Source organism: Ipomoea nil, unplaced genomic scaffold (assembly GCF_001879475.1).
Source record: "Ipomoea nil cultivar Tokyo-kokei standard unplaced genomic scaffold, Asagao_1.1 scaffold0193, whole genome shotgun sequence".
NCBI classification, from domain to species: domain Eukaryota; kingdom Viridiplantae; phylum Streptophyta; class Magnoliopsida; order Solanales; family Convolvulaceae; genus Ipomoea; species Ipomoea nil.
In genome coordinates this window covers 413,075-425,243 of record NW_017616621.1, presented here as the reverse complement: position 1 = coordinate 425,243, position 12,169 = coordinate 413,075, and the positions used below count along the sequence as shown (strand labels likewise).

General features: G+C 38.7%; 1 protein-coding gene across 5 annotated transcripts; it reads left to right on the top strand.

Moving 5' to 3' along the window:
- The first annotated feature begins 509 nt into the window (after positions 1 to 509).
- LOC109188475 (mimitin, mitochondrial) lies at positions 510 to 4,135 on the top strand. Of its 5 annotated transcripts, XR_002055431.1 has the most exons (10): positions 571 to 993; positions 1,554 to 1,610; positions 2,039 to 2,091; positions 2,337 to 2,388; positions 2,562 to 2,621; positions 2,694 to 2,753; positions 3,450 to 3,495; positions 3,612 to 3,749; positions 3,865 to 3,876; positions 4,002 to 4,135. XR_002055431.1 is itself a non-coding variant. In XM_019339175.1 (9 exons), exons 2-9 carry the CDS (start codon positions 882 to 884, stop codon positions 3,673 to 3,675), a joined length of 504 nt encoding a protein of 167 aa, XP_019194720.1. In that variant the 5' UTR covers positions 510 to 527; positions 865 to 881; the 3' UTR covers positions 3,676 to 3,892. The 5 variants fall into 5 exon arrangements, 4 of the variants coding, with proteins under 4 accessions (XP_019194720.1, XP_019194719.1, XP_019194721.1 ...); XM_019339175.1 differs by lacking the exon at positions 4,002 to 4,135 and adding an exon at positions 510 to 527 and having other exon boundaries at positions 865 to 993; positions 3,612 to 3,892; XM_019339174.1 differs by lacking the exon at positions 4,002 to 4,135 and having other exon boundaries at positions 571 to 745; positions 865 to 993; positions 3,612 to 3,892.
- The last annotated feature ends 8,034 nt before the right edge of the window (positions 4,136 to 12,169 follow it).

Here is a 12,169-nt window from a genome sequence, read left to right as displayed (position 1 = left end):
TGATTGGGATGAGGTTCGAACCTAAGACCTTTTTTTTTTTTTTTAATTGAAATCAATGAGTAAGTTAACGGTGAACTAACGGCAATTCTTAAAATTGTACTAATTATGCCAACTTTGATTGGGATGAGGTTCGAACCTAAGACCTTTTTTTTTTTTTTTTTTATTGAAATCAATGAGTAAGTTAACGGTGAACTAACGACAATTGTTAAAATTTTAACGGAATTAGTAACGGTGTGTGGGTATTTTAGGAAATTTTAGTGTAAAATTTAAATCTTATCAACCTTTTAATCAATCTGAGCCATTCATTTGATTAAAATCTATGACTGCCATTTTTTCTACCTATTATAGGCGTAACTTTCTTGGGCTCTTATTAGTATAGTAGATTATTAGTATAGTAGATATATATATAGTAGATATGTAATTCTTTAAGAAAATGGCCCATATGTGATATGTCCTTTTTCCCCCTAAAGCCCAGCTTTTCGGCAAATTATTGTGTGACCTGGAGCAGAAAATCGTACCTTGTTTAAGTATGGTTTTTGATCCTTTCGAAATTTACTCTTTTGATTATATTTTATCAAATTTATAAAGCTGAAAATGAAATCTAGATCATCTTGTTTTTTGAAAAACTTCACCATTTTTGTCGAAAGCTATTGCATCGAGAAGATATGTATCCAATAACTTGCTTCTTGCCAGAGAAATGAAAACATTTTCTACCCAAGCTTTTTCCAAAACACCACCTACAACGGTATAAACTGTAAAACTATAATTTCGAGAATTTACTGCTCCCCGAGTCGCTTTTGCTTCAAATCCCTACTTCGATGCGAAAATCTTGCTCACTATTCTGAATTTTTAAAAATTTTTTAGAGAGAGAGAGAGAGAGCATGTCGAGGATATGGGCAAGGTTGGCGGGGATGTTGAGCAACAGGAGAATGGTAGGGGTAGACAAAGCAGGGAATCGATACTTCACCAGAACGGAGGAGATCGATGGTATCAGTAAGTGGGTCTCCTTTCTCTCCTGCAATTCATTTTTGTGATTATTTCGCAATTTGGGATTTTTCCCCATACTCTATTCATTGGGATGTGTTTATGAATCAATTTAATTATTGTGCTAAAAAGATCATTTCTTGAATCATTGTGTTTACTGCAAGCTGAAATGTCGCACATTTTGCAAGATTAGATAGTCCTAGTATAGCTCAATATGTTTCGTTTAGTCCCAATGAAGGTGGTTTTGCTAGAACAGTTCTTGAATCTTGTCTTGATTATTAAAAGCAAAAAGATCACATTTTTGTGAGTTTATATAGTCCTAATAAACCTCAGTTTGCTTCAGTTAGCAAGTATTGAGCAGCCCCGATGCAACTATGGATGAATTTTGTTCTAACACTGCAATTCAACTAAGAAACAAAATAGTAATCACTTGTCATGAGAATGATTTTGATTATGATCAGCTACTGAACAACATGTCACTGCAAAAGCTATATTTATGGTACTTTGCATAGTTTGTAGAGACCGTAACATTTTCTCATGGTATTTGGTTCATGTAAAATATATTTCAGTGAAACAGAAAAGATGGGTGGTATTTAAAGGCGAACATGAACCAACTTCCGTCCCAGGTATGCACCCGTAGCTCGAGTTTGATGTTTCTCTAATTTGTATGTTTACTCTTTACAGCTTTTAGGGGTAATTACCCTTTGAATTTGTCAAATTTTCATAGCACACTTTTTTGTAACAACACCAAATTTGATCATTTTTCACTTGGTGGCATGGTGACAAAAGATTGGGTACCCATCATAATAACTTGTCTGAAGGAAACAGTTCTGAAGAATGCTCATTTTGCATGGTTATTGGTCAAATATAAAGAACTCCTTTGAAAGAGTAGAATATTGTCAAATTGATGTGCTCAGTGGACTGTTATATGTTGATTTATTAAAAAAGTATAGTAATGAAGAATGCATGTTTCCCCCTTATTGAATGGATTGTAACATGACTTTATTGGGAATAATGTTTATCATGGTTAATGAGCTCTTCTTAAACAATGCAGTTGAGTGGATATGCTGGTTGAATGGACAACGTAAAAATGCTCCAACTCCTGAGGTGAACCCTAAACCCCAATACATGTCTCAAAATTTTCAATAAAAATTAATTGCCATCCTCAATATGTTACAAATAAAATTACAATAACTTGCAGCCTTCTGTGTCCTTCTTCAATGATAGTATTGAAATAACAAAATTTAGGATAAGCTAAGGTCTAACAAATTTGGAGAGAACTTGGTCTGGATGACCATCTCAACAAGAGAGCAATAGTTTCACCAGAGAGATCTGCATTTGTGTTTTTGCAGGAAATGGCGGAGCTAGAGGCTAGAAGGGAGCTTGTTAGACTTAATGTTGCCCGTAAGTGTCATTAATTTTATGCCTCAGTTCTTATCATCTGTTAAAACTTACACATATCACTTGAACTCTGTAAAGTAATTTGTCAAATTATAGAAGGGTTCTGAAAACTCTGCTAGGATTTTGAAGTGATGTAAAGTCCCCATTATATATAATTCCTTTTATATTGCACCTAGGTCTAAAGGCGGAAGAGGAAAGGCTAGCTAAAGAAGGCAAGATCAAAGTGACAAGTGTTGGTAAGCCACGAATTTTACTAGTTCTTGCTTTGACATGTGGCCAACTGACCTTCCTTTATTCTATGTTTTTAGGTAAACTTGCTGCTCCAGACTTGAAAAGTTTTGTTAGACAATTCCCAGATGCCACGGAAGGTATTATGTTCTTCTATAAAAGTTCCCCAATAAACTCGCCTTTGAAGTTCATGGAAATCAACCTCTGCCTGAAGAGGATGGTGACAGCTTATAGGGTGTTTGGTTGCAAGGAAGGAATTGGGAGGGGGGGGAAAGGAATTGCAATTCCATGGGAGAGGAATAGTGTGAGAATAAATTGGGAATTTAAATTCCAATGCTTGGTTTACAGGAATAGAATTACTGAGAATTTTAATTCCAATGTTTGGTATCAATGGGAATTAAAAGTATAAAGATCAAAATGCCCATACTTATTATAGCAGACAAATGAAACATCAATGTTAGGTTAGAAAAGAGAAAGATAATTGTCTTAAGGGTCTAAAAAACTGCGGTATTGAAAATACCAGGGGGAGACATGAGATTATAATTCCGTGAAAATGAGGGAATTGCAATTCTGCGGATTTGCATTTCCTCCAACCAAACGAAGGAATTTGCTTGCCTTTAGAATTATGTGGGAGTGGAATTCTAATTCCTTCCAACCAAACGGGATTCATGGCTTTAGTTGGCACACATGTATACTATCTACTGCCGTTCTCTTTTATCATAAAACCATATCATATAACTTTAGATTTATTGAGGTGGTGATACTGTGATAATACTCAAACCAGTGCCACTGTTGCTTGCTTTTTAACTTAAATTCATCTTTTTGTTTCCACTTGTAAGGTGATACAGCTGCAGAAGCATCTAATGCAGAGGATGAAAGCAGGTGGGCAATGACTTCTGGCAATAACGTTATTCTCTCATTCAAATGATTGTTATACAAATCATAGTTTGAGCTATAATCGTAAGCGCTTGAGCATTAACTTCTCGCCTTGTTTGCAGGTCATCGGAGCCATCTGGATCTGGAGAATCCTTTAGACCAGGAACATGGCAACCTCCTATTTGACGTTGTGAAACACAAAGATTCCAACAATGGGTTTGATCTACTAACCGCCAAAATGTCACAATGGATTGTGTTATGTAAGAACTTATCACTGTACATGAAGATCACAGTGGCAAATGTGTTGTTTTGGAGTAGCTTTGGACCTCTCCATGTTATCAATTCCATCTCAGACTGACCAAATTTTGTTTACAGATTTTATATGAAAATAATTTTTCAGGAAGTACATAGTTTAAATTGAAGACATATTTGGCTATTGTTTTCTTCCCAATTCCATCCATCCTGCAGCAAACAATGCCAATGCCCAACTGTATCTGTTCTACCTTTCAAGTTTCAACCACAACATAATGTCTTTAGTATGAGAATCCATTCCAATTAAGTAAGGTGCAATGTTAGGATTATTGAGCGATATATCCTCTCTTCAATAACTTTTACAATTTTCTCAATCAACTTTGTATGATGCCAACAGTGCTAAATAGGCAAATTATTATCTGGACTTGGGTTCACCTTGCAAGGTGGATTCTGGTATAAAATACACAATTTACATACTAAATGTTCACAATTTGATTTGTGAATATTTAGTAATGTTCGCAATTTACATATTAAATGTTCGCAATTTAAATTGTGAACATTTAATATGTAAATTGTGTATTTTGGATCCGGGTCCACTTTGCAAGGTAGATCTGGATTCATGGTATAACTGCTGATGTTAAATAGGGGTAGTCATTAGTTATATGAGTTGCAAGGTCTCACCAAGAAAAGTAATTATCAAGCATCTAGGAAATATGTTAAATACTCCATAACATTTAGAAAATGAAAATATTGGGTAATACTTGTTGGAATTATATTGCTAGGACTACGAAGGATGTTAGGAATAATGTGAAGGGAATGATCAAATTAGCCAATTAGGTATATGAAAGTTGTGAGGTTAGCTTGTATAAATACTTGCACACAACATATAGAGAACCATGACCTTAGAGCAACCCACTAAGAGCATCTTGCACAAAGTTTAAGAAATGTTGGGTGAGATGGAGGAAAGAGAGGGAAGAAAGAGAGAGGGGGAGTTGGTCATGCAAAAATGAGGATTTTGCAGTCATTGGTAGGAGTGTAGGACCCAATGAAGAAGGAGAGGTGCGCCTCAACTCTCGCGCCCACCTGGGCGCGTAATTCTTTTTTTTTTTTTTGTTTTTTTGTTTTTTTTGTTTTCAGAATTTTAGTTTTGTTTTTCTTTTCTTTTTCTTTTTTTTTTTTCTCCCATTCATTTCTCTTTCATAATTACACCTGTAAAAGCTCCTCAAAATCTTCACAATATTGAGAATGCCCTTAGACGTTTCTTCTTCCCATTTCTCTTTTGTGTTATTCTTTTTATTTCTTTATTGATAAGGTTGTAAAAGGTGCTAGGTGCTCATTGGGCGGTGAATGAGCGCCTAGTGCCTAGGTTCCTTAATAAAAAAAGTGTTTTTGTCACATTTGATAAAACAATACACTATTAAAGCCTAACCCAAAGACAAGCTCAAACTCTCCAAAGACCAAAAAAAGAAAAAAAAATGAAAAATGAAAATCTAACCCTAATTTCAAGTCCCAAAATTTCATATTTTCACTGATGAACCATTACTATGGGTCCTAAGGCAGTGAGAATTGGTCTAAAATGGGGGATTGAATAGCCCTTTCTTGCGTTTTTAAAACAACTTTAAAAAGTTGTTTGTCGAAAGATTTGAGTACGTTTTAGAAGTCTTGAAAACTGACTTATAAAATATTTGTAGCGTTTTGGATTAAAGTGATCACGTGTGATATTAAACTCAAACAAATGAGAAAGAGATCTTTATACCGGTTAAGACAATCCTCTACTCCACCCTTCTTCATAACACATAAGGTTTTCACTAATATTTCTCCAACAAATACAAGTAAACCAATGCACCAAGAACAGTCAATGCTTGCTGCCTTCTTAGACTGCTCAAATGATGCTTAGCTTCTTCATCCTCTTGTTCAGATTCATAACTCAAGGGTCTGTAGAGTCATATACTTCTTCACTCACACCCCTACCAGCATCTTCAGATTCAACCTCTACCCTTTTTCTTCTAGCCCTTCTATTTTGCTCATCATTATCATTAGATGTAGCAATGACACTATCAGCAAAGTCATCTCCATTCTTACTTTTCCCACTGATGTGGGAAAAGTATCAGTGGGTAAAGTGGGAAAACAAAAGGAGATCAGCTGTATTTATTTATTTATTATTATTATTGTTATTATGAAATATATGTATATTCTTATAAATTAGTTTACATGTTAACCCTTAACTTAAATAATTAATTTTACCAAATATCTTTTTATAAATCGTTGATACATTTCGCTGGTCAAATTCGCAAACTCGCTAACTGCGAATGGCCAAACAAGGTCATTGGTCACTGTACATATAAATGATATAATTAAATAAAGAAAGATGAAGTTGAATTGAAGGCATGCAGTTGGAGCTGAGCATCACTGCTTAGCTTTCAAGTCTCAAAGTCATATTTTGGCATATATAATGGGAAAAAAAAAATACGGGTTTGAATTGAAGTTGGATGCCAACATGCATGCCCAGCACGTGTGATTGTGTGAAGTAGCTCCGAACTTCACCTCTACATAAATGCTTCTTCTGTAGAATAATTAGGGTATGAAGTTACAAAATAGAGGCTTGTTGAAACTGCCATTGTCAAATGACTAAATCATCAAATGAAAAGTGTCATGTGAAGAACGAGATTAGGAGTGAATAGCATCTCACACACACACACACACACATATATATATATATATATATATATATATATATATATATATATATGGATCAGTTCACGTATGAAGACTCATCCAGGTGAAAGATGGGGTGAAATCTGAGCCGTTGATCTAATCTAGATCAACGGCTCAAATCAATCAAAATTATTAAAAAAGAAGCGCTTCTGCCAACATGCATGCAAATGATCAACTGTTTCAAATTGATGCACCTTAAGTTATAAAACCACGCACCTTAAGGTATATAACAACGCACCTTAAGTTTAAACTGATGTACCTTAAACTAGAAAAGTGACGCACCTTAAACTTTAAATATATACACCTTAAGAAGGAAAATGACGCACCTTAAGCTATGGAAAGACGCACCTTAAACTTTCAACAAAAAATGCACCTTAAGTTCTCAACTGAAGAACTAACGCACCTTAAGCACAGAAGTCACGCGGCTTAAGAAGGAAAACGACGCACCTTAAGTTTGACAAATACACAAAAAGACCAAGGGCTGAGATTAAACCCCATCTTTTACTTGAAGCCTATTGCGCCATTTGATCTCTATTATATATATATATATATATATATATATATATATATATATATATATATATATATATATATATATATATATATATATTAGCGCTAATATGCGGCGGGTGCTTATGGTGCGGCGAGGTTCCAGATATACACCAACAGTGTTAACAACCTGCACCACTAGTGTAAGCAAAACACACCACAATGAAATGCAATACAATATCTACCCCCAATAGTGTATTTCCGGACACTGTATGGTGCTTTTACTCACACCTAATGGTGTGTTTCTGGTGATGCGTACCTAATTTGTGTGTGTTTTTGTGGTGTATTTCCTAAGGTTGATGGTGTATAAATGTATAATCGCTCAATTATTGGTGACGTCGCACCGTAAGACACCGTCACATTTGAACCTTACTATATATATATATATATATATATATATATATATATATATATATATATATATATATATATATATATATATATATATATATATATATAGAACTTTAATGATGTAAGAGCAATTTTGTCCGATAAAAAAATAATAGTACAATATTTGTAAAGTAATGTACAATTGTACTATTATAAAAATACAAAAAAAATATTAATACCATTGATGGGGTGTGAACCCCGTGGGCTCGGGGCCCAAGAAGAAAAGAGATCAAGCCCAGAAGAAGAAGAGAAGCCCAAGAAGAAAATGGAGCAAGTCCAAAAATAGATATGGGTCAAACCGAGGGGTCGACTCGACCTAGGAGTCGGCTCGACCCGGAGGTCGGCACGGGTAGGGGGTCGGTCTAACTAGCCGTTATTCCTACATTATCACCCATGAAACCTGTTTACTACCCTATTATTACCTAATCATTACCCTACTTACTAACTAGCCGTTAGACACTTTATCAACCAACTTAATACCCATAACCCCCTAATTATCACCCACCAATACCCTACTAATGGTCCAACGGACACTTTTTGAGGAGCTAGCTATAAGAAGGGGGGAAGACAAGAAGAAATGGACCATTCATTCATTCATCTACATGTGGGAGGACTCTCCCAAAGACTACCACTCACTATTCTTTCATCCCCAAGAAGGCTCCATCATTCTCCTAAAGAGGAAACACTCTTCCACAACCACTCTCCACGCATCCAAGCAAGAAGACCACGCGAAGAAGACTCCATATGGGAAGACTCCATATGGGAAGACTCCACCACTCTTCCATGCGTCAAGAAGCATACTCCATCTCCATGTACAAAGTATAGCTCTCCTTATACAATATTTCCATATCTCTATATACAAAATAGCCATACAATATGTACAAAAGACACCTACAGAATGCATAGTGGAATTAGGCTTGGCACCGCCCAAAAAGGCCCGTGGTTTTCCTTTCGGTTTCCACGTCAAAATCATCGAGCCCATATTATTTTAGCAAGCTTTATTGAAAGGTGTATCCTCCAGCTAAAGGTTGTGTTGGACCTCCTTGGGCCCGAAAACCCAAAAACCATCACTGGCGCCGTCTGTGGGGATCGTGACAAAATGTCACGTTTGCCTCTTTGTCTGAGCAGTTTCGGAGAGCGTCCGGTGGAAAGGATCCACTACGGACGGAAGATTGAGAAGGTTCACGGAGAGTCGTGGACCAAGAAGAGGATTAGAAGAAAATCAAACAAAAAAGATTACATGTCGAGGTCTACAAAGAGGTAACCATTATCATTTAAATTGAATGTTATATTTCACTTAAAGTACTCAAAAGTTGATTGGCAAAGAGTGGTCGGTCCATCACACTGAGGGACTCGGCCGGGGGAGTCAAGAAGTCGGGACGCCGAATGAATGGTTCCCCCACCATGACTTTAACGGTAGACACCGTGGTCACGGTTATTTTCTCTATTTTTGCTCTTAATCATGTGAAAAGCTGTTTTTACATTGAAAGATATAAAACACTGTGTTGTCAAATGAGACTTGTTAAGGGATTCCGCAATATATATTCCAATCAGGTATCCCCAGTTCCAAGAAATGGAATCTCTCAGGGGAATATCATTATCAAAATTAAAGTTGCGTGCTCCTATTACTACAACAAAGAAATTAAGCATGCCGACTCAAGATCAATCACAGGGTATCATTCCTTTTCATATTTTCTACAAGACAAGGAGGAAGCCAACTGCCTGGATTTAATGTTCCAAACCGTCTGCTTGGATACACTATGACAAGAAGCAAATTACAAGACCGTTTGGTCTCCAAGTAAGTTTGTTATTAGAAAAGTGGAAAATTATGCTCACCTTTCCAAAAGGCCTTCTTCTCTCCTCAATATATGTTCGAGGACATATATATACACTGGGACGTGGCATCACAAGTTGCTGTGAAAAGAAGATTAAGGGTTAAGGCAACGTTAAGTTGTTATGGCTTGAAGAGTTCACCACCATATCACCACTACTGCCACCTTGATCGAAAATGAATAATAAAAGAAGAATGCATGTGTTATTGAGAAGCCACGTGTGGTGGAATACCAAAAAAAAAAAAAAAAAAAAATTAAGAAAAACGAGGGGAATTAGAGATTCACAATCTCAAAGCAGTCTGGGCGCAATCGAATGACACGTGAGGCTGTTTTGGCACCAAATAAATGAACTTCCAGAAATCATGACGCGGTGATGAGATGAGGCGCGGCGACTCCGACTGATGGACCTTTGGGACCGGCTGGTTCTCCATTATACAGAGACCGCCGCAACTAATAAACAGCGACTGCTCGCTTATGCTCGATTGTTGCGGATCCAAGTTCCCAATCGCCCTTGGAATGGCTGACTGACTGCATAAGGTTTCAGCATGGTCTGGGGGTCGGCGGTGCTCTTCGATCTTGGCCATGCTTTTCGACACCAGGCAGTGTGTCACGTTTATTTTACCATGTTTGGTATCCTTACTGCAAAAAGCTGACGGTTCATCCCCCACAACATGTCTGATTTCTTCCACGCAATCTGGATGTGCATAGTACTCGTGTTCTTCTTATAAAATTCAAATTTTCACATAGCCGGTTCCGACACCAACCTACGCTTGGCTCTTAGAAAGATCGATGGTCGACTCCTTGATGGCCTTAAATCACAAAACAGTTGAAGGCAAAGCTCGCTCATCCCGGTTGTGCAGTCGACAAGAAACACTCATTCTGCACCAATGATCTCCTTGCCGACTCCTCTAAGTCGACAAGACCCTCAGTCGGCTAATTAAACAACGAGACGATCCAGTGGCTGGGATAGGAGACTCGTCTCGTTCTCACTTCTTGACGAGGCATTCTGGAGAGACCTACTGCCGACCGGTAGTCCACTGCCACACCGCCGCCGAGTCCGTCGAGTCCACCGCCGGAGATTCTCGGAACTTTGCAGGAAAATCTGGAAGCAGAAGCATGATGGAAATATTGAGTCCAAAGTATATGTCTATATAAGTGAGCAAGCAGCAATACCCAACGAAGTCGTCCAGTCGGCCATCATGCAGTCGGTCGCCGAATCGGAGTCGAGCGTTTCCTACATCAGAAAATTGCTTCTCATGCGCACTCGGAGGATAAGGAGTTCGTGGGTCGTGCCAATGACATTTCGGAAGATGGGACCAATCCGTTAGGCGCTCCTTCAAATCAATCAAAAAGCGGTAATATCAAAAGATTAAAGCACTAAAACAATGTCTCCTATGCCAAGATCTTAGTCGCCGATTGTTCTTAAGACGTGTCAGGCTCGGAACGTCACCACCATCGTGTTCAGGAACTGGTGATGAGCAGAGACGCAGAGTGAACCAGCAAGATTGGGGATTACAGAAGAATATTTAGATATTTGAATATGGAGAATTTGGGGCTTGCACGGTAATCTTGGAATAATTAAGGAAGGAGGAGTAACGTACGGCATATTTGCAAAAAAAAAAAAAAAAAAAGAAGAATAACGTACATAGCATATTTAAAGAAAGGGAGAAGAATGAGCAATTTCGTCGACTTACCATTCCCATACACACTCCTATATGGAATAATTTCCTACTTGCATGCTGTACTGAATATGATGAAAGGACATATGGCGGAAGGGAGGCAACTTACCATGTCAAGACAGAATGTATATACCCGCATGTGGTCGAGTCTTGCTCCCACGATCAAAGGCAACGTGTGGATCCTGTGGTCGAGTCTTGCTCCCACGGTCGAGGGCAACGCGTGGCAAAGGATGGAGATGCTGGACACATGGTTCTGGATGGCTTCTAAACATTCTTACAGGAGGCGTGCATGACACTGATGAGGACAATCTCAAAGACGTGAGTAATTTAATGAACAAATCGACACATCTCGTGATTATTGACACCCTTCGTCATACGGCTTGCTTCGCAATGGAAGGCATGCGTCCCATTGTCAAGCTTGCAGTCGGCAACGACTGAGTCCTCCAACTATCTCCCGCAAGTATCACCGCCGGCAAGTACCTGTCCGAGCCCGATTAAGACGACCAGTCAAGTGACCGCAGGTTTAGCAGAGAAGCCACGAAACTGGCAAAGAATCCTGGCAGACTCAGCGCCGAAGTTGATCGGCAGAACGTATTGAGGACCTCTCTTGTTCCTCTTAGCCAGCTTGCTTCTTGGATATTTGAGCGGATGGAGACTGCATGCGTGCCTCCCATTTCACTTCCTCGCCGACTCCCCTACACTATGAACTCATAGAGAACGTCCGAACTCACTTGGCCGACTGCACTTGGGGTGAAGGGCTGGCTGCACAAGGTCTTTTAGTGATCAGCGTCTGGCTGGGCGGTTTTCTGCATGGTATCTTTTCCAGCGAATGGTCCGCATCCGGCGAGTGTCACCCCAGTTTGTGCGTACGAAATAAGTGTGGTGTCACCAACGCGGCGCTTCATATTTTACCTGTGCTTACTGTGTTTATACTGATGGGCATAGAATGGTGTTTGAGCTCTGCTCTGTTTTACACCTACGATGCTTCGTTGCGAGATGACTGTTTCGTGGCGAGTAAGATCAAGGAGAAAGGAGTTATAACAGAGGCCAAGGGAATAAATGGAAAGCTGATTCAATTTTGGTGATGAGAAACATTAAAATGGCTAAGCAGGGGATGACCCACGCAGCATGGTGGTCTTTGGTCTCGCAGCTTTGATTCTGGGCAGAAGGGGTACGCAGCATGATATGAAGATTTGGAATTCAAAATGAATTTTGATTGCCAAGCTCCGGCGTGGCATGTTCAGAGAACAGGAATATATCACC

What these genes read in the sequence shown, in the direction of transcription:
- LOC109188475 (XM_019339175.1), top strand. Translation starts at nt 882, where the DNA reads ATGTCGAGGATATGGGCAAGGTTGGCGGGGATGTTGAGCAACAGGAGA. An exon ending in GGAGGAGATCGATGGTATCA is followed by an intron (nt 994 to 1,553) that starts GTAAGTGGGTCT and finishes AATATATTTCAG; the next exon opens with TGAAACAGAAAAGATGGGTG. An exon ending in ATTCCCAGATGCCACGGAAG is followed by an intron (nt 2,754 to 3,449) that starts GTATTATGTTCT and finishes GTTTCCACTTGT; the next exon opens with AAGGTGATACAGCTGCAGAA.